Source organism: Squalius cephalus (assembly GCF_949319135.1).
Source record: "Squalius cephalus genome assembly, chromosome: 4".
NCBI classification, from domain to species: Eukaryota; Metazoa; Chordata; class Actinopteri; order Cypriniformes; family Leuciscidae; genus Squalius; species Squalius cephalus.
In genome coordinates this window covers 44133919-44156087 of record NC_137125.1, presented here as the reverse complement: position 1 = coordinate 44156087, position 22169 = coordinate 44133919, and the positions used below count along the sequence as shown (strand labels likewise).

The following is a 22169-nucleotide window of genomic DNA, read 5'->3' as shown; positions in this document are numbered from 1 at the left end:
TGTAAAGCTCTCACATGTTGTTCTTACTGTCGCAGGTGGGCATCTGTGGCAGAACGGGCAGTGGAAAGTCTTCGCTGTCTCTGGCCTTCTTCAACATGGTGGATGTTTTCGAAGGTAGGACTTCTTCCAAGTCTCCATTTAATACAATATTATGGTTCACTGAGAATTACAGCGCTCAGTATGTCCAGCTCGCCACTGAGGAGACTAAAAAAGAATAATAGAGAGAATAGTTAGGAAAATATGAAAGAAAAGCCATGGACTATTATGATAAAGCTATTTTAATGTCCTCAGCTGCTAAGCCCAGAAGCATTTCTTCCTTTGCCCTTGTTGTTTGTTCTGTTACCATATGGTTACTGTCACTTTGACAAGCAGCCATGATGTCATATTTAGACATTACCCATAGAGATCTGTTGAGTCTTACTGTCATTATTGACAGATGTATTTTTTTCTAACCTGGATGATTGCTTTATCTGTAGTAAAATATGAAACAGAATGTGTTTAAAAAATACTTTATATAAATCATGCTATGTATACAATGTTCACTAATGCATTTGTATATGCAAAATATTGTTTTTTCCCTTTACATTAAAAAATGATAAAGGACTATAACTTCTATGAAAAAAAGTTAGTTTTATTTTTAAGAAATTGAATCAGTTTTAGGGTATTGTTTTTATTATAAAGAAAAAACACAAGATATACAGTTATTTTCTCCAAGAGTTTTATCAAATTATCCAGCGTGCAGCATTAACTTCATATTTCTCTTGGCTAAAATAAATCTTTAGCCAAATCAAACAGTCCTTGCAGCTTTGTGCACATTAGCACGGCTGAATGAGATGTTTTAAATCAGAAGAGCACAGACCCTCTCTTCACCGTGTCCATATAAAGCTAAAATGAAAATCTTAATAGCTTGTTTGGTCTTTTGGCTTGTTCGGATATTCACAGACCACTATGTATTAAAGTCAAGTTACTGTAAACTGACTTGAACACCCAGAACTAATAAAAAACAATCCTTTATTAGGTGGAGAGGAAAAGATGTTAGTGATCAGTTTGGGATTTTGTGAGGAGCTAAATATAGCTATATCCTATAAAGCTAGATGTGTTAAATATCTAGGTTGTTGAAGCATAACATAGACTAACACTTAATATTGATATTTAATTGAAAGTGTTTAATGTGCTGTAACTGATCGCTATTTCTTTTTACAATTTTAAACACCTTCCCCCCCCCTTTTTAGTTCATTTTAAATAGTTTAACAAATTTATTTTACAAATGTTCAATACATCTCAATTCATATGAGCTAAATATAAAATATAAACCAGTGTGGTTATGGTTAGCTAAAACTTTTAAAAATCATTTCTGTTAATTAAAATAAGGCTGCAATAAAATAAACAAAAAATTAGTCAAATTAAAACTGCAATAAAAATAAATGAAAGTTACCACCAAAAATACAAGCCTGTAAAAAAAATTAAAACCTAAACTAAAATTATAATAAATAATAAATAAATAAGCTAATTCAAAACCTGTGTATATCATCTTTTTTTTCTTTTTTTTTTGCATTAGGAAAGATTGTTATTGATGGCATTGACATCTGCAAGCTTCCACTACAAACCCTGAGATCCCGTCTGTCAATCATCCTACAGGATCCAGTGCTGTTTAGCGGCTCCATCCGGTAAACACACGCAAACATGCTCGCTCAAACATACAAACAGACACACAGATACGTTAGTATCTGCGTAACGCATGCACCTCACACACTCACTGAGGCCAAACTGACCCAAACAGACAAGACCAAGGACAATAAACACTCACTTCCTGCCTGACATTTTTAATCAGAAGTCCTGTATAAACACAGATCATTTACAAAACACAGGGAACCCTGGAATGTGACATAGGGGGCATTCCACTTTATTGGCATTGCATCATAATGCTGTTTTCAGAATAAGCTATGCATTCTTGTACATTTAGTATTTGGTTTGTTTTCAAACACTGTTAAGTATTTCTTTCACTGGATATTCAACCAGTGAGTCCTCAGCTCCAAGCTTGTTTGAACTTCTCACGGATACTAAGTGTCATGTTTGTTTCTGAAGACAGTGAGCATATGGGGTTTGTTTAAAAAGGCCGCCATGGGATAAGAAAGAAAATAAAACTTAACCACCATCACAAGTCATCTGGGAATGGTTTTGGGCAAGCTGTTGTCATGACAATGTTTATATGAAGCAGGCCTAATGGATCATTGGGCCCAGGAGACAGAGCGTACGAGTTACTGGTACAGCAAATCTTTTCTTGATTTTAATTTTGGAAAACACAGACAGGCTATAGAGGAAGAAGCTGTGGTTGGAAGCCATTTCCCAGTGTGTTAAAACGGATGTGAACATGGGTTCATTAGTATTGCTTCTTATGGTCATTTGGGAGCATTAACACAATGTCCCTTGAGTTTGTTCTTGATTTAAAGGGATAGTTCATCCAAAAAAATAATTATGTCACATTTTAGTGGAACAAGAAAAGAGATATTTTGAAGAATGTCCAAGCTGCTTTTTTCCATACAATGAAAGTGAATGGTGACTGGGGTTGTTGAGTGCCTAAAAAGCTCTCCAATCTCATTCATGTTCATGTACACTACTGTTCAAAACTTGGGCTCAGTCTCTTATACTCACCAATGCTGCATTTATTTGACCCGAAAATTACAGTAAACATCAGTAATATTGTAAAATATTATTACAATTTAAAGTAACTGTTTTCTATTTTGAACATTCTTAAAATGTCATTTGTGATGGCAAAGCTAAATTTTCTGCATCATTACTCCAGTCACATAATCCTTCAGAAATCTGCTAATTTGGTGCTCAGGAAACATTTTTGATTATTATCAATGTTCAAAACAGTTGTGATGCGTAATATTTTTGTGCAAACCATATTTTTTTTTTTTCAGGGTTCATTGATGTATAGAAATTTCAAAAGAACAGAATTTATTAGATTTCTATACTATTTATTAATACAAAAAAATAACATTATAAATGTATTTACTGTCAGTTTTGATCAGTTTAATGCATCCTTAGCTTGCTTGCTTAAAACTACAATGTGTGCAATGTGACTGCAATTACCTTATCTCTGTTATATTTACAATGTTATCTCATATTTCTCTCTTTTATAAACGCATTCTATCTTTAACCAGAATTATTGTTACAATCACGAGCGAAAACAAAAACAGCATTCAATCTTCGTCCCTCAGTCCCTCAACTAAAATAAAGTGATACTAAACCCGCCAGTGTGTGGTGGCAAATCGTTGTCTTAACCAGTTAGTCATTGAATCATTCAGACAGACAGAATTAGTTCAAAACGGCTGATTCGTTCAGGGACAAAGCAAAAGTGAGTGAGTCATCATTCATTAAAACGATTCAAAAACACGGGTTCATTCAGTAACGATACTGAAACTGCTACTCAGAGACACACGCAATGGCTCTACTGTTCTGAACTATTTTTGTTGGCAAAATAGAGGAAAAACAGACTAAAATGTACAGTAAGTCTCCTAATAGCCTTTTAACATGTTGTTTATTGAATTGTGGTATAAAATTAGCAAAAATGCTGCAATATTTACTGCAAATACACAGCACTTTTTTGCTTGTGTGATATTGCGTAAAAATGATAAAAACAAGAATTTATACGGAGACTTTTTTTGCACCATATATTGGTTTTTTGAAGCATTGTTATTAATTTTGGTGGCATTTTTGCCCTAAGCCCCCGTTAATTTACGCCCCTGTTGTTTGCTGCATGATGACGGGGAGCTGGGGGGGGGTTTCGAGCGCAAGAGGAGTCCCCTTCTGTTGCGAGGCCCAGGCCCGTTTCAAGTGAAATGGGTGAACCATAGCGAAGGCCGCTACTGAGGATGAATATTTGATAATAGTTTTCATTTTGAGTGAACTAAATGTGAATGTGTGCGTATGTGCATTTTTAGGTTAAATCTTGACCCAGAGTGCACTTGCACTGATGACAGGCTTTGGGAAGCGCTTGAAATCGCCCAGTTAAAGAACATGGTGAAAGCACTCCCAGGAGGATTGGGTAAGAATGATACTTTCCAACTGTTCAATGCTTATCAGGATTGGTTGACATCATAATGTCAGTCACCTCGTAATCTGACGCTGACTGGAAATTCATTAAATTGAAAAGCTGGAGGATTCTGACCTTTTCATTTAGTTTTATTCAGTGAAAAGTGATATTTTGTAAATCTAAACAGCTGTAAAGCATCCTGCTCTATGTCTTCGTCTTCTCCCAGATGCTGTGGTAACAGAAGGAGGGGAGAACTTCAGCGTGGGACAGAGACAGCTTTTCTGTCTTGCCCGGGCCTTTGTTCGCAAAAGCAGCATCCTAATTATGGACGAGGCGACAGCTTCTATAGACATGGCCACGGTACAACCACATCCATGGAAGCCTGTTTCTGACACACAAGAAATAAATCATGCTTTAATAAATCATAATTATATTATATACTACATCATAATTATAAGATTTCCCCCTGGTTTCACAGACAAGGGTTAAGCCTAGTCCCAGACTAAAATGCATGTTTGAGGCGTTTTAAATGAAAGAACTTATCTTAAAATATGTCAGTGCTATTGTTTTGTCTCAAGATGCACACCAGTAATGTTCTTTTCTAAGGCATGTTTATAAAAGCTTATACTTAAATGTCCTAAGTGAACTAATCCTGGCCTAATCCTGGTTTAATCTTAGTCTTGTCTGTGAAACCAGGCCATTAAGTCATGACCAAAATTCACAATTATGACTTTTTAATTCTTTTTTCTTTTAAGAGATAAAATGTCATGTAATGAAATGGTTTAGAGATGGTCATAATTATGAGAAATTTTGAATTTCTAGCATAATTAGTAATTACTCCTTTCTATTTCATAATTTTTAACTTTTATGTCAATTTTGACTTTTTACCACATAATTATGGCATGATTTTTTTCTTAGGTGGTAAAAAATTGGCTTCCATATACTGTACATCCATTACATTTTATAGGGGCAGTTTCCTGGACAGGGTTTAAATTAAGACAGTAGTAGGCCTTAATCTAGAATAGTTAATTGTGTCTTAAAAAATGGCTTTCTGTAACACAGATTAAGTACAGATTAGTTATACCTGGCCTATGGAGTCCTGAACTAAAATAAACCAGATTAAATTAACACCAACTGGGTTAATCTGAATTGGCATGACAGAGCTTGCCTATAAAACATGGAATGAACCAAGAAAAGATTAAAATTGCATGGAACTGTGAAGCAAATCCAAGGAAAACAATGGCATCAGAAAAAGACTGCAATCAAAAACATTTTACTAAAAATGGGCTGGAATGCAGCCCAAGTTACTAGACTAAAATGAAAACATCAAGTGAATTCAAAGAGTGTCCATTTGGAGTTAGTTTAACATGAACCAATCGCATTTGAACTACAAACCCGATACAATGGGTTTAAAACAAAATTAAATGTTTAAATGACATATTAATATGTGCGTGCGTGTGTGCGTGCGTGCGTGTGTGTGCGTGTGTCCAAGTAATGCATGTCAAGCAATGCATGTGTCTTCTTTGAAACACAAAGTTAATCTGAAGTTAAACCTGCCTCCTGGTAGGTTTAATTTAAGCCTCAATTTAGTCCTGGAGTAGCTCTAGTCTTCCTCCAGGAAATCTGCTTATTAAACTCTGGAATAAACTAAATCTAGGACTATTTAAAGCCACGACAGAGAAAGCTGATTTCTGTTAATCTGGTTTAAAGGGCCATTTTAGTTTAGGACTAGGCTTAATCTCTATCCGGGAAACCGCCCCATAGAGTTTTGTTTAACTTGGATTTATTTTTATAAATTTTTTTTTTTATCTCAACACAAGTACTTCCATAATGTGATGTATTAGAGTGAAACATGTTAATTAAGAAAAACAATATTGTGAGTTGATTGGATTGAATCAAAGTAAATAAGGTCAATTTTGATTTCATCTTGACTCTAAGACATTTTGAATCCATGAGTATCGTTAAAAAAAAGCACATTTTTGGTACTAAAAATGATTTTGTGGCAAATTCAACAGGAAAATATTCTTCAGAAAGTGGTGATGACTGCATTTGCTGATCGGACAGTTGTCACCATAGCGGTAAGTTACCCTATATCAACCAGGTTTTTTTTTGTTTTGTTTTTTGCTGGTCTATATGAAAATACAGGCACAGAAATATTCTAAACAATACAGAAATACACCTTTAAAGGGATAAGGACTGTTAATGCTTGCCAGGCTTTGACATCTTAACTCCTTTCTCTGTTCTCGACTTCTACTTCTAACAGCTGACAATCAGTTTACTATCAATCTCTTGCTATTAACATGTTGCATCATAAGTATAAGCCTGCAGCCACTGTAGTACTTTAAACTGTCATTCAGACCCACAGATACACAAATAAGTATTTCTGCTTCTGTTTGTGTCACTTAGAACGCTTCCAGTAAAAAAAAAAATGCAAAAAGTGTTTTTAAAGTGCCACAGAACGACATTGAGCTTTAAATAAATGCATGATCTCTCTCTGCTGCTGTTTTTGCTACGCTTTCCTCACATTTTCTTCTCCTCACCCTCACCCCCTTTTCCCTCTCTTTCTTCTCCTTCTTTGTCCACCCATCTCTCTTCCTCTGACACAGCACCTGGTTTCCTCCATCTTGGAGGCAGAGCAGGTGCTGGTGTTTTCCTCTGGGATTCTGGTAGAGTGCGACAGCGCTCCTAACCTCTTGGCGCAGGAGGACAGCCTCTTCAGGATCTTAGTCCGGACGCACAAGTAACCGTGATTAGGCTCCGCCCCCTTGGCATCTACGCACTGGTTCATTGGTTGGTAACCATGAGCTTCCTATGTGTGCGCCATTTTAGCTCACAGCTAACCCTATTCTAAAGCAGATTGACTATGTCACATCACAACAATGTTCAAACTTTCATGACTTTTATTTTGAAATGTATATTCATGTGCTTCCTTTGCTTCATGTGTCATGTTTCCATAGTCTGTTGTCTAGCTTTCTGGAACGTTAAGTCTAAAGTAGACGTAGCAATGCTACTGCTGGCTACTTAATGTTACAGCAATTTTCCACAACATGAAGGTAAAATCTTAAGGATTTATGAATGAACCGCTAGTTTTAAAATCTTAAAGTCTACTGACATTTGTTATGACATCTTTAGTTAACTCTACTAGTAAATCCTCTTCACCAGCCAATTACTCTTCGACAGCGATGCCATAGAATTATACAGAGTTACCCCAAAAACAGAAATTCAAAGACACAATTCTAAAGATGGCATAAGGTCTACAGACTAATGACTAACAAGACACACCTGAAAGCAATCAAGACAATGAACCAATGGAAAGACACAACTACCACATGACAAGCCCATAAACCAATGAGAACAAGACACATGAGGTAAAGGAAGCACATGAGGGAGCAGGGAATCACATGACAAGAAACACAACTATGATGAATTTCAAAATAAAAGACATGAAAACATGATGTGATAAAACAGATGTGACAGACTAGTATTTGACTAGCATTTTTTTTAACATGAAGGTTAAATTTAAGGTAAAATGTATATGAAAGTGTATATTATTGTTTTAAATAATAGATTAGCTTTCTATTAAACCTAGATTTTTCACAATAATGTTAATAACCTTTCAGCTTTTTTGCTGTTCACTTACACAGTCTTGTGGTATGAAAATTAATTTTTAAAAGTATAAATAGCCACAATAAAGATAAGATGTAAGCCTGTTTTTGGGGAATATGACATAAAATGCTCTTACCTGAGAGATATCAATGAAATACGTCTCCTAAGAAAACACTCTGGCTTTTTAACAGCAGGGTCTGTAAATAAAACAAAACAAAACAAAATTAAGTTGGGATGTTTTTTTAGCTTGATGTTTTACTCTGATTACAGAAACCTGCAGTGACTTGAGCAGAAAAAGGGACAAGTTAAACGTAATTTCAACAGCTAAGGTGTTGTTTTAATCAAAATGCATTTGCACACATCTGCTTGAGTGTGCCTGTTTTCCACAGCATCGTGTCCACACTATCCTGACGGCTGATCTAGTCATTGTGATGAAAAGGGGAAGCATCATGGAGTACGGAAAACCAGAGATTCTCATGGAACAAGAGGACAGCTTGTTTGCATCCTTTGTCAAAGCCGACATGTAGAGCCGCTCATCTCCATCACCACATCAGTTTATACCACTTTTGGCCTTATTAACAAATAGCAGCCATTTTTTTGCCAATGCATTGGCGCAGCCGCGCAGGCATCGGAAAGGACTCAACTTCACACGGACTCTGAACTGTTATCTTTTTATATGAACCCCTATCACAGTATATTGGACTCTTTTTTTTTAGCATTTTGTTACCTTACCGGTTTTTTTCTAAGTAATGATATGTGTACTCTGAAATGTTTAAGCAATAAGTATTTATCTACTGTGTTTTGACTAGTACAAACACTGTACAGAGCATGTCTGTCCTGTTGAGGCCTGACGCTCTTGTCTGTCTGTCTGAAGTGCATTGCTGATACAGATTTAAGGGAGGGAGGACAAATATTGCTGGCTCCCCAAAGCACTCTTGAGAGAATCGCGAGCCCTCACTTTCTGGGGAGTCCTGCAATGTCCACCAGATCAACCCTAATGTGTTATTCACACCCTATATACAAAACTGATCATATTTTATATTTTCTACTGTATTCCTCTTATGCAAATCACTTAACCAAAAGCTTATTTTCAGGGGTTTTAACATTTTAAACATTTGCTCCTCAACAAAAAGACAAATAGGGTGAATTTCACGAAAAATATCAAGAAATGCGCAGGTCATTTTTCACTTTTAAATTAAATTTAATTTAATTTAATTTAATTTAATTTAATTTAAAAAATATGGACCATTCCACTTTTATTTGAAATGTGATTTTTATGATTTTAAATTTAAAATTTAATTTTTAGGACACTTATGCTTTTACTTTATATATTGAGGTGAAATTATGATTTGTCCATTTTTCTCATGAGGCTCACCCTATAACCCAATTTAAAAACACACACTATAAAAGGTACATTGTCGTTTTAAGATAGGCCTACACTTTTTCAAGTGCACTACAAGTTAAAATATCATTTCAAACCATGTGATTTTTCTCTCCTAACGTTTTATTATGAGGGTGTCAAAATGAGTCTGCACTCTCTGTACAGCCAAGCGATATATTGTACACACACACCGTTATTTGTTTCCCTCATCTCCTTTTAATGGAGTGCCAGTCTCTACCCTCACATCACTTTTACATTTACACTTCAGCTTTCTTTATTTGAACGCTCTACTTTCTGGAAGTCACAGCCAAAGATGATCTAAACAATAGTCTGCAAGTGACTCTTTGTCCCAGCAGTAAAATGATGCATTGCTGTGTTTTGCTGTAACCACTATGGGAAATCTTTCCATTCATTGGACACTAACTGTCATTGCCAGTGATTTGATGAATATTTGCAGTGAGCTGTGATGTCACACTTCAGCAGTGATATTCCAGTAACTTGTGAATCCAACCGTGTGCGTAAAACAGCAGCTGACACGCTTTACACACTCCGGTGATGTGTAAACACCACGTCAAATTTCACTGCGAGCCAACAGCAACACATTTCAGTCTTTTATATCAAATACACTCTAAGTTTATTGCATTTACTGCTAATTTCAGGTACTTGCATGCTAGTCATGATGGACTGTTTTAAATGTACATATGTAATTAAAATGGCTTTTGTACCATAAGCATTTAACTGCATTATAATGTGTGCCTAACTTCTTTTTTTTTTTTTTTTTACACATGAAATGAAAATAAAATTTGCTTTGTGTGTTTACTTATCTCTGTTGAGTGTCATTGCATACTTTTAAGCAAAATGTAAAACAATTACTAAACAGAAAACTGTTCAGCAAAAAAAATTAAAAAAGGGACATATAGGCCTACAAAAATAGTTAACATTTATGGTGCTCAGTTCTACAAACAAGCAATTGATGGTCATACTGAAAAGCCTACATTAAAATAATCAAATTGATTTATTATTAAACTAATGCGATCCCTCACACATGTGAAGATCTTGTACCTTTCAGTCCCTTGCTTAGGAGAAAATCGTTTGCTACACAGCGCCCCTTCTGTTCACATTTGCGCTATTTCATTGAACCTTCCGTTTTGATGCCAAAGGCTCCTACATATGATATCTTGCCCCATTCGTATTATATAGGCAGCTATCTTATATACAGAAACCCATTTATAATGTGTGAGACACAGACACATATTAAGGCTAAATATAACATTTAAATAACTGAATTTTAAATTGTGAAAACGCACTGAAGCCAAAGAAAACTGGATTACTTTGTATTGTTATCTTTTATCCTTTTCTTATGGGATTGTATAGGATAATGTTAGATGTTTAAACCTGAAGATAAATATTTTTAATTGAGATTTATGTAGCGCTTTCACAATAAATATCACTCCAAATAAGTTTTACAGAGAATATTACAGCGAGCAGCCTAAAACAACAGTGAAATACTCCATAGAAAAGCTAGACAGATTCAAACTATTCTTATAAAGATGCACGTCTCATAGAAGAAAAGATTATCATTATTTTCGCATTTGTTTATTATTCATTTTATTAATTCTTACTGTTAAAAGGGCTTCAGTATAAAACATTCACGATGAATGTGAATTGAAAACATTTTTGATGATTTTCGACCTGTCCTCTGAAAAGCAGAATAAAACAATAAAAATTATTTCAGTAAATATGTGTCGAATAGTTAACCCTAAAACAAAAGTTTAAAAGTTTAAGGTAAAAAAAAAAAAAATGTATGAAGTCAAATATATTTACTCTCTAGCGCCCTCTTGCGGCCCTCTAGGAGTCTCCGGACCCCAGTTTGAAACCTCTTGCATTCTTACAATATCATTTAGCCTACATCACATTGCAGAACTATGTAGATACACACATTCAAATTGTACAAATTTTTTAAAAAATTTAAACGTCCTGACCTGCAATTATTTTGTGACTCCTATTTGTTATGTTATATATGAACTCCATTTGACTTCGATTTGTATAATTTAGTATATTCTTTTTTCCAGTCTATAAAATAAGGGCGGACATAAATAATGCAATCTTTTAAAGAAGTTTTAAAAGACTCTCCGCAGGATGAATGTTTCTCAGAGGCAGCAGGACAGTCATGTACCGCCCATGTGCGTCAAGAGCGCCGCACAATCATCACTAAGATACTTTTTTTGAAGACTTTTAGCGGTACACGATGTGTGTTCTGCTCTTTATGTAGTGTTTATTGTATGAACTCACACAAGAACACAGATTAAGATCTGATAGATGTAAAAACGGTCTTTGCTTTAGTTTGTGCTACTTCAGAAGAGTTAGAGGGCAGGATGGTTATTAAACTGGAACTGCGCGTTTGACAGTCGTTGGAGAGGCTTTATTCCTGAGCGTCTGCACTGACATGCCCAAATAATGTTGCCGCGTAAAAGCATCATTCCTGAGGAGTTCGCGCTACCGGCGCTCGTGTCTCGGATTCCCCGCAAACCCGTGTTCAGGGACCGGGTGAACAAAGCGCGCTTCATCGCCAAGAGCGGTGCGTGTAACCTGGCCCACAAGAACATCCGCGAGCAGGGCAGATTCCTGCAGGACGTCTTCACTACTCTGGTGGATCTCAAATGGCGTTTCACGTTGGTTATTTTCACCATGACGTTCCTGTGCAGCTGGCTGCTGTTCGCCATGGGTTGGTGGCTGGTGGCGTTTGCGCACGGGGATCTGAACACAAACAGTAAACCTGTCGCAGACCAATGTGTCACCAATGTCAAGTAAGTGTGCTCAAGTCATTTTGGTCAATGGCAAAATGATGTTAAGTAACGGACATCAGAAGAGTCTGATTTGAGGTTTGTGCAGATGGAGACTATAATGATGTTCAGACTTTCCAAACATGTCTATGTATCAAAACTCTATCAGATTTATCATGGCAAATTAATGACTGGAATCAGATGTATTGTAAGTTAATAGTAAATGCTGTAAGTTTAAAAGTAGCAGCAGATCTTGTTGAAAAGGAAATATGAAAAGAATAAAGAATTATATAAGAAATCGTTTTTCATTCTTGCATACATTTTATTACATTTATACATTTTAAAATAGTAATTAAGAGTAAAGTATTAGAAGAAATCATTCTTCATTCTTGCATAAATATTATTACATTTATAAAATTCATACAAATAAAATAATATTTATAAAAGAATTATATTATTATAGATTATATAATTATTTATTTTATAAATAAATATTCATTTATAATTCAAACCTTATAATGACTGAAATAATCTAAAATAAATATTTATTTTAAATAAAGTGTAATATAATCAAATTATAAATATTTATTTTAAAAATCAAGTTGAAAAATGTCAAACTGAGATACATCTGTATATATATATATATATATATATATATATATATATATATATATATATATATATATATATATATATATATATAGTTACTATTATACTAGTACAAAGTTTAGACAGACCTAGTCATTCTTTATTATTTCCTTTCTCAAATGATGTAGTTATAAAAAAACACATTCAAAAATAATAATTAAAATTCAGAATTGACAATTGATGTGTGTTATATTGTATAAGTCATTAAAGAAGTGCTGATATTGGATGGTTTTGTTATTATAGAGAAAAAATGACTAGGTTGTTTTGTTCTATGTCGATAGAAACTAATTTCAATCATTTTGGGATCCTAAAACTGTGACTCCTCTTCATCTTTTTCAGCTCTTTCACCTCTGCCTTCCTCTTCTCCATCGAGGTGCAGGTGACGATAGGTTTCGGAGGGCGTATGATAACGGAGCAGTGTACGGCAGCCATCACCATGCTCATATTACAGAACATCATCGGCCTGATCATAAACGCCGTCATGCTGGGCTGCATCTTCATGAAGACCGCCCAGTCCCACCGGCGCGCCGAGACCCTCATCTTCAGCCGGCACGCCGTCATCGCCGTGCGCAACAACCGCCTGTGCTTCATGATCCGGGTGGGAGACCTGCGCAAAAGCATGATCATCAATGCCGCCGTGCGCCTCCAGGTGGTCCGGAAGACCACCACACCAGAGGGCGAGATCATACCCATCCACCAGATCGACGTCCAGACCGAGAGCGTGGTGGCCAGCAACAGCATCTTCCTGTTAGCGCCTCTGATCATCTGTCACGTGATCGATAAGGACAGTCCCCTGTACGATCTCTCAGCGATGGAGCTTCAGTGCAGCGACCTGGAGGTCATCGTAATCCTGGAAGGTGTTGTGGAAACCACGGGCATCACCACTCAGGCTCGCACCTCGTACGTGACCGAGGAGATCCAGTGGGGCCACCGCTTCTTGCCTATAGTGACCGAGGAAGAGGGCGTGTACTCGGTGGACTACTCGAAGTTCGGGAACACGGTCAAAGTGGCCACGCCGCAGTGCAGCGCCCGCGAGCTGGACGAGAAGCCCTCCATCCTGATCCAGACGCTCCAGAAGAGCGAGCTGTCGCACCAGAACTCCTTGCGCAAGAGGAACTCCATGCGGCGGAACAACTCCATGCGCAAGGGCAACTCCATGCGCCGCAACAATTCGGCACTCGCCGTGCCCAAAGTGCAGTTCCTCACCCCTGAGGGTGGACCAAATCTAGCTGTCACATGACAAATGGCCTTCTTAGCGCTTTTCATCTGTCTTTCTTTAAGTCCTTGTCATGCTATTTTCTATGTTCTCTTCTGTTTCTTTATCATATGTGATGGAGCAACGTGAGGCATTTATGACATTATAATGGATGGTTTTCTATAATTGTTGATCTTCAAATAATGTGTAATTTTAAAGAGCTCCACAAATTATATTAAGTATGCTAATTATCACAGTATCGTAGGCTTCTATGGACAATGACAATATGGTTCGCACTTAATTAAACTTGACAGTTTTTCATTTGTTCTGTAATAAATGGTATGTGCTCAATAAAGCATCTGGTTTCCTCTCTGGGATTTTTATTTCAATTAGTTTGAATGTAACCTAATGCATGAATTTAGGTTTATCAATAAAGCTGAAATGATACAAGAAAATAATCAAGAGCAAAACAGTGAACATGTAGAGTAACTGAAACTAGTTGCATGTGAAACTTGCATGTCAGAATGGTTGTGATGCTGATTCCTGCTGGGTGAAACTTTAAAATGTTCGTGGCGACCTCTGGTGGTGAACTGATAAAACTGCATGTGTGGCGACCTCTGATGGTGAACTGATAAAACTGCATGTGTGGCGACCTCTAGTGGTGAACTGACAGAACTGCATGTGTGGCGACCTCTAGTGGTGAACTGACAGAACTGCATGTGTGGCGACCTCTAGTGGTGAACTGACAGAACTGCATATGTGGCGACCTCTAGTGGTGAACTGGTAAAACTGCAGGTGTACTTGGCCTGCTGTGGAATTACAGACGTAAACGGTAACTTAGACGACTTTCCTCAAACTTCCTCACTGCGTTTAGCAACAGCATCTCAAACATCGATTATCATAAGACTGTTGATGTTCATTTGCTTTATGTTTGTGTTGTGTAGCCTATAAATAAGAACCGGCTAAGTCGAATGTTTAGTGAGGATGAGAAATGGACCAAAAGTTAACGCTCTGAATTGCTTATACGAGTTATTACGGACGTTCAGTAAAATATTGTTAGAATAATCACACGATATGAAGATACATACAACCAGGTTTTATATTGTATCCAACATTTGTAACGATATAGCAGCTATAACAGTTAGGTATCGTAAGGCATGAAATTCCAATTGCAAGCTAATGGATCATCAGCTGCAACAACTCGAAGGATAATTTGTCCCACTTTACCGGTGAATTTGATGTTAATTTCGCTTTTAACTATTGTTTATGACATTTGCTAAATTTTAAACAGCTTTGCCAAAATTGATATTAGTCAATGAGGAATAATTATTTTAAGAGAGTAAATACCGCCCTCTGGTGGTCACTTGCAGTTTTGACAATGAGGGTAGTTTGTTTGCACATTATAGATGTGATAAAGAAGCGAGGGATAACTGCATTGCACTGCCACCGACTGCAGAGAAAATGACTTTTATGCATGCGTGTGCATGTATGTCAAAAAATATGTTCGTAAAGAATTCGAGGCACTTCATTCCGCGTATGCTTAAAAACTGCTGTATATCCCAGCATGCACTGCGCGAGAGTAGCCAATAGTCTATATTTTTGTTTAAAACGTACATGAAAACACACATTTTTCACGACTAACTTTTGCTGCAGCGTTTCGATTACATATCCCAGTCCACTGCGAGCCTGTTCGCGCGATAGGAACCGTAAACACACTTACCGTTGATGAAACTCCTGTGTTGTTCGATGACTTTCCCTCTCTGGCAGTTGGTACGTCAGCTTTGCGCAGTGGCAGTATCGTAGCCTATGAGGTTTATCCGAGGCGCGATTATTGCTAATTGAAAACTTTACCCAATACCCCGCCGTGACGACTTGAAATATAGTCGGCACTGGCAATTTTTGACGGTCTCTACGGAGACTGATATTCTGGTTAAAATTAGAAAAATCTTGAATTAACTTTAAATATAATTTCCTTTTCTGAGTCAGCAATTTTGTAGAAGCATTCTTCGTTCGAGCTGAATAGATGGTTCTTCCATTAGTGAACACGGTTGTCATTTATAACTTTCAACTTCCTTCAAAGCAATCCTATATGAGTTTCCTTTTTATGTTAAACGCAGGAGAAAATATTATTTTAAATTGTTGGTAACAGACAGTTGACGGTAGACATGACTTGCATAGTATTTTTTCCTATTATGGAAGTCGATAGGTGCCATTAAACTGCTTGATTACCAACTTTTTTGTTTTCTTTTTTACATTTTGTGTTCAACAGAAGAAAGAAACGCATACCGGTTTGGAACAACATTATGGAGTAAATGATGACAACATTTTCATTTTTGGATGAACTATCATTTCAGTATACGGTATTGTTGTGGTTTCGATTAGTTTAACATTATTTTCTACTCCAATAATTAATTAAGGTCTGTATTTACTCTTAAAAAATAATGATCCCCACTTGACTATACTAAACTATTTAAGTATATTTATTACTATGTTTAAAGCTATTTAATATTGTGAAAAATGTGGAAAATAAGTAAATTAATAAATAAAATGAAACATGGGTGAGTAAAAGCTGTATTTTTTCATTTTTAATGAAAAACAGGAAATTGCTAATAAACTAATGAAATAACAAAATGAGCTACTCTCTGAATGGAATCGTTTTTGTTGTTGTTGTTGTTGTTGTTGTTGTTTTGACAATAAAATGATTAGTTTTATTATTCATGAATATCAGATGATGTCACCAACGTCTCCTCACTGACGTCAATCACTTCTAAAACTTGTCTGCCGCCATCTTGAGTAACTAGTCGCAAAGCAAAGGAACTAGCTATGCCTTCAATATGTTGTGCAGTGGGGTGCAACAACCGAAAAGGAGACCCCAAAATATAATTTTACAGGCTACCGCAGGATGAAAAAAGACGCCATCAGTGGCTTGCAGCCATCAAAAGGGCAGACTGGACACCAACTGCCAACACTCGTCTGTGCAGTGCTCATTTTGTCTGTGGTGAGTGGGTGTAAATAAAATATATTGTTAACGAGCTAACGCTAGCTGCTCGCTGTCGCTAATCGCCAACCTAGATAATAACATAGCCTACGAATCTTTCCAAAAAAGTATCAAGCAATCGGTGTGAATTGGTTCATATAGCTACTGTATAACAGCATGAGTTTAGCGTCAAAGGTCAGTTTACCGTTTAATCTTCACTCGGACGTGCGCGGTTCAATCCGTTGTGGTGAGACTCTATTCGTCGGTGAAATTACAAAACATAATACACACAAACGTGTCCCTCCCTGATATAACGTTACAACCGTTAACGTTAAACATAATCGGTTTTGATGAGAAAAAAAAAAAAAACTATATGAGTGCGGATTAGAACCAAGCGGCAACCTCCCCGTCTCTCTCTTGAAACCAACACGGAAGTGAGTTAAACTGCAATTCATTGACTGGCCGCCTGGGCTGGCTGCAGAAGTAAGTCAAATCTGTATCTCCCTCATGTTAAAATTACCAACTTCACAGCAGAAAAAAATATGTTTACAGCCTGGTTCTCTCTGTGGCTTTGGTCTATAGACCTTATGTAGCTCCGCCCCTTTTCAGCGCTGCGCTCATTGTCTTTTGACTTCCGGTCTGTATTTTCACAGCGTTTTGCGTGTTTATTAATGAACGGCTCGTTTTAAAATCTTCCCGGTCGATTTACATTTGTTTAGTCATCTGCTTTAAACATTACAGTCCTCATGATAACTTTCGTTAACTTTACATTAAGTAAATCCACTTAAAAAGCTAATTACTCCTGGACAGAAATGCCATATAAATATACAGAGCGACCGCAAAACGGAAGTTAAAAGACAATTTTCCAAAGATGGCGGCGCCCTTGTTTCTCTGGCGCATAAGGTCTATACAGCTAATTTTGCCCTTCATAACAACTGTGAGGGGGGTGAATTATTTTATAACTCGTCCGTTTAGTTGATTAATATTTAAATTTAAGGGTGTGGCCACTTGAGTGACAGGTGGATTGCCGCTGTCAGTGTCAATGCTAGCCGTTTGTCTGCTGTTACTAGCCGAGCCGTCACTTCACCTCAGCTAATGTTAGCTGCTAAACTTGCCATCTCTGCAGTGTTTGTGCTTTTTTTCGGGATTATTTCATACAATTTAATACTTGGGTACAAAGCTTGGATTCAGTCGTTATCGTTCGAGAGAACAACCAGCGCTGTATTTCAGTTGTTTTCCTCTGTGAACATGCACTAATGGATGTCTGACAATTTCGTTGCTTTTTGGGGTTTTCAAATTTAAAACGTCAATAAATGCTCGTTCGTTCTGCTCTCACGGAACAGATGGATTATATGCTTATGTGCCGTCAGATGAAGTCCTGCAGGTGTCGGCGCTTTCTCCGTCCATGCAATAAATGCACATGAATGAGCGCGGATTTTCTAGCGCATTTACTTGCACTTCAAAGGCAATATATCTATGGTTTAACCCATTTGAGAGACGGCCAAAATCAGAATTTAAAATGGACTGAATAAGCTCTCTACGAACTTGAGCGATGCCGCGCTGACGGACCATGAAAGAGTGACGGACATGTATGCACATAAATCACTGTCACACACAAACACTCTCGAAGTAATACACAGTCTCACTTGTAGCCATGTCTTTTAACTATTATAATATTTCGAAGGGCAAAAATAGGAACGTTTAATTGGCTTTACATCATCAGCTAACTCGATCACGTCGAGCTAGGTGATTTCAGATAGCCAGGCTCAGCTCCAGTCACGCCCCGCCTGTTTGCCTATTTTCTGTTATCAGGCTCTGATAGTATTCGGTAACCCTGAGGACCCAATTAGTATGCCAGTAGTATGCCTGATCTAAATCTGTTCTCGCGATAACTTGTAGCTAACGTGAGCTGTTTAAGTGTTATTATGTGGTAGCTTTATGTAGAATGCTAAATCCCGCTGCTATATGCAAGGTAAAATTAAATTATATAAATTATAATTATTAAATTATATATTGTATATGTAAATTGTGTATATTCTATAGCTAATATTTACAATCTCAAGTTGCGTCAATAGCAGGGGAAAGACCGCAAAATTTAAAAATACTACTGTTATTGTGTCACGAAATGTATTTTTAAGAGTTTTTCAGTCGAGAAAGTAGTTGTTTTAATCTCAAATATGTTGTTTGTTTATACAGACAGCGCCTATTTCAAATTTTGATCTGACGTTTTCGGAGACGGGAGATCCAAGGGATCACCGGGCGCTCAGCGCTCACGTATCCCCCCTGAAAAAGCCTTATCTCGGCAAGTGCAGCAGACGTTACTCGCTGAGTCTAGTGGAGTGGTATAATTCGTCTTGTGTAGGCTATGTCTAACGGACGATCTTTGATCTCATTAATCTATCATTTTCGTTTTGGCTGGGGGCAAAGTTTAGTTTTATAACTTTATATAACGTTGAATTGTTTAGGCTATTTATCTTTAACGTTGTGCCTGCTGACTTATGTTTGACTGAATCGTTTAATTACTTTATTTCTTGACTTGTATGGCTACTTATACTTTCATAATTGCTATTATTGATCAATAAAACTGAAATTTAACAAAAAGAGACCGGGTTGTGTCATTTTATTTTATATAGCCTATGTACGAATATTTTAATATATATATATAATAACCCCCTGTCGTTTTTTTTGGGTCGAAAAATAAAGTTTATCTGATCTTCTTGAACCTCTGGATTCGGATAGAGGGTGCTGAGGCACAGACAGGAGTGCAAGATTGGAGGCTCTAGAGCCTTCCAGAGCTGAGATATGGAGATTCCACTAAGCATTTGTTACACTGCAAAATAGTGGTTTCGCGGACAGTGGACAGTGTGCTTAGTACAGTGGGGGTGGTTTAATTAACGAGAATTGATATCACACATGACGGGAGAGCAAAAACACATAAATGTCCCAGATCCAATCAGAGGATGCAAAATAATGGTTTCATGGACACTGCATTTTAATGAAAATCAAGCACTAAAATGACTTGAAAATGAGTGTGATGTGTTCAGTCGAGTGTGCTTAGTACAGTAGGGGTGGTTTAATTAACGAGAATGAAACTTTTAAACACCAAACTTTTCCGCCCGCTCCAGGGGGCCGTGGCGAGATGGAAAATGGCGCCCCCTAGTCGATCGGCCCTTTCTAAGTGGTGTCCATGAAACCACTGTGGCAAACGCATTCATTTAATGGGTAGGTGGGAGTTTTATACAAAAGTCCCAGGGGCCCCAAATTTGGCACGGTGACCCCTGGGCCTGCCCCGATCGACATACCAAAAGCGCAGGTCTACAGAGCAAAGGCAAAAATATTCCCTAACCCTAACCCTAAAACTAGCATTTTCAGCCTCTAACATTAATTGGTGAGTTGGAGTTTTATAGAAAGGTCCCAGGGGCCCCAAATTCGGCACGGTGACCCCAGGGCCCGCCCCGAGTGACATACCAAAAGCACAGGGCTCTAGAGCAAAGGTGAAAAATTTCAGCCGCTATTTTTGGGGATGCGAAAGTGGACTGACTTTTGGTGGCAGCGATATCTCTGGAACATTTCTCATTTGCAAATGCCTTTGCATTTATTTAAAATGGAAAAATGTATTTATTTATTTAAAACCTTTTCAAAAAGTAATTAATATGTCAGTAACAGGGTTGACCAAACACAAACATTTACATTGGTTATATGAAAAAATAAATAAAAATAAGATGGCACGGCACATTTTCCTGAGAGGTAAGGAGGTAAGGATCTACTTCATCCAAAAAGGTGCTTACAGGGATGATTAATCAGATTTCTCTCCCAATCTAAAATCAAAACTTGGAAAATGTAACTGGGTCATTATACGAAAACGTGCCATTTCCCACTTTTAAGACTGCAAGTGTTCAGTTACACATGACGTGTTGTTTGTGTGTTTTTGCAGAGTTCCTTCAAGTCAGTCCATCCATGACACCTCAGGTTCAACGGGCTAGCTGCGTCTGCTGCTGCGTTGCACCTTTGGGCTTGCAAATCAAAGCAAAAACAGTGAGTGGTGTTCCACAGCACTAAAGACTGCAAGTGTTCAGTTGCATGTGACGTGTTGTTTGTGTGTTTTTGCAGAGTTCCTTCAAACTACAGCTGGTCCAAAAAGCAGCAGCTCGAGTTCTTACCAGAACCAGGAAGTATGACCATATTAGCCCGGTTCTGTCAACACTGCACTGCACAAATTTTAAAATATTGCTGATTACTTACAAAGCACTAAATGGTTTAGCTCCCCAGTACTTGAGCGAGCTCTTAACGCATTATAGTCCTTCACGTCTATTGCGATCTCAAAATTTCCGGCCAGTTGATAATACCTAGAATATTAAAATCGACTGCTGGCGGTAGATCCTTCTCATATTTAGCACCAAAACTCTGGAACAGTCTTCCTAACATTGTCCGGGAAGCAGACACACTCAGTCAGTTCAAAGCTAGACTAAAAACACATCTCTTTGACCTAGCATTCACATAACACATTATAGACTTATATAATTCCATATTAGGCTGCATAGATTAGGCCAGCCAGAACCGGGAACACTTCCCATAAATCCTGATGTTCTCGTTCCATCATAAGAAGAATGGCGTCTACGTTAATATTAGTCTCTCTGCTTATACCGAGGTTTACCGCAGTCCGTCGGATCCAGGCCGTATCCAGATCAGATGAAGGACCTATGCCTGGACGCGACGACAACGCAGTGCTGAATTGTCAACCAGTCTCTCCGCTTCTGAAGTGATGTGGACTCCGGCCGTACCCAGACTAGATGGTGGACCTGCACGTGGACCCAACCATGACGCATCCCTGAAGTGCCGGCCTCGTCGACACGATCAATCTGACTTCTGATCTGTAATGCTGCCTGGATCATAATCATACACTGTTCGCTCGTTGGCCAGAAGAGAACTGGCCCCCGACTGAGCCTGGGTTCTCCCAAGGCTTTTTTCTCCATTCTGTCACTGATGGAGTTTTGGTTCCTTGCCACTGTTGCCTTGGCTTTGGCTTGCTTAGTTGGGGACATTTAATATTCAACAATATTATTGATCTGCTTAATTAGGGTGGACAATGATGCAATTTTCTTCTAGAAACAAACTTTGTTGTATTATTTTCATTTTATCAATGTGAAGCTGCTTTGATACAATCTGTATTGTAAAAAGCGCTATATAAATAAAGGTGACTTGCCTTGACAACATGAATTTACTTCAAACTAAAGATTTGACTTTTCATACAGCAAAATACACTGCATCTATTTGTCTCATTAGCTCTCAAAAAACTTTAACCTTACAGTTCATTAAATATTTTAACACAGCTAACTCAACATTAATTGTTTTTAAATCTTCACAATGTATAGCCAGAGGACTATCACAAAAGTGTTTAGGAAAGTAAAGACATACTAGTATGTTTGTTTAAAGCTGCTTTGTATTGTTGTGTATTTTAAAAAGCTCTATAAATGTCCAAAAACGATGTGCATTTTGCTTGTAGTTTTGTGTTAATAAAAATGTAATATATTACATCTCAT

The 22169-nt window shown here is 37.5% G+C and overlaps 2 protein-coding genes and 2 long non-coding RNA genes across 11 annotated transcripts in view; 3 read left to right on the top strand and 1 right to left on the bottom strand.

Moving 5' to 3' along the window:
- Positions 1-8769, top strand: part of abcc9 (ATP-binding cassette, sub-family C (CFTR/MRP), member 9) — a 41119-nt gene extending 32350 nt beyond the window's left edge. For 5 of the 8 annotated variants that reach the window (XM_079868282.1, XM_079868280.1, XM_079868276.1 and 2 more), the window contains 7 exons: positions 36-114; positions 1559-1667; positions 3948-4051; positions 4266-4399; positions 6055-6117; positions 6646-6829; positions 8035-8769. In XM_079868282.1, coding sequence (XP_079724408.1) covers positions 36-114; positions 1559-1667; positions 3948-4051; positions 4266-4399; positions 6055-6117; positions 6646-6783 — 627 coding nt within the window. In that variant the 3' untranslated portion in view covers positions 6784-6829; positions 8035-8769. The remainder of the gene's footprint in view (positions 1-35; positions 115-1558; positions 1668-3947; positions 4052-4265; positions 4400-6054; positions 6118-6645; positions 6830-8034) is intronic. The other 3 variants (XM_079868281.1, XM_079868277.1, XM_079868283.1) reach the window with 1 other exon arrangement.
- LOC307156765 overlaps positions 1-15441 on the bottom strand; it is a 26382-nt gene extending 10941 nt beyond the window's left edge. Inside the window, exons 1-3 of the long non-coding RNA XR_013820799.1 lie at positions 15373-15441; positions 7782-7842; positions 15-204 (exon numbers count right to left, since the gene is read on the bottom strand). This is a non-coding gene — a long non-coding RNA (uncharacterized lncRNA). The remainder of the gene's footprint in view (positions 1-14; positions 205-7781; positions 7843-15372) is intronic.
- kcnj8 (potassium inwardly rectifying channel subfamily J member 8) lies at positions 11179-14028 on the top strand. The gene is made up of 2 exons (XM_079868285.1): positions 11179-11833; positions 12797-14028. Exons 1-2 carry the CDS (start codon positions 11484-11486, stop codon positions 13695-13697), a joined length of 1251 nt encoding a protein of 416 aa, XP_079724411.1. The 5' UTR covers positions 11179-11483; the 3' UTR covers positions 13698-14028.
- LOC307156766 lies at positions 14424-22169 on the top strand. Its single transcript, XR_013820800.1, has 3 exons — positions 14424-14484; positions 20564-20664; positions 20740-22169. It is a non-coding gene; the product is annotated as an uncharacterized lncRNA (long non-coding RNA).

Bases quoted from the DNA above. Each gene is read 5' to 3' on its own strand.
- kcnj8 (XM_079868285.1), top strand. From the start codon at position 11,484: ATGTTGCCGCGTAAAAGCATCATTCCTGAGGAGTTCGCGCTACCGGCG. The intron at 11,834-12,796 runs GTAAGTGTGCTC...CATCTTTTTCAG, and splicing joins CAATGTGTCACCAATGTCAA to CTCTTTCACCTCTGCCTTCC.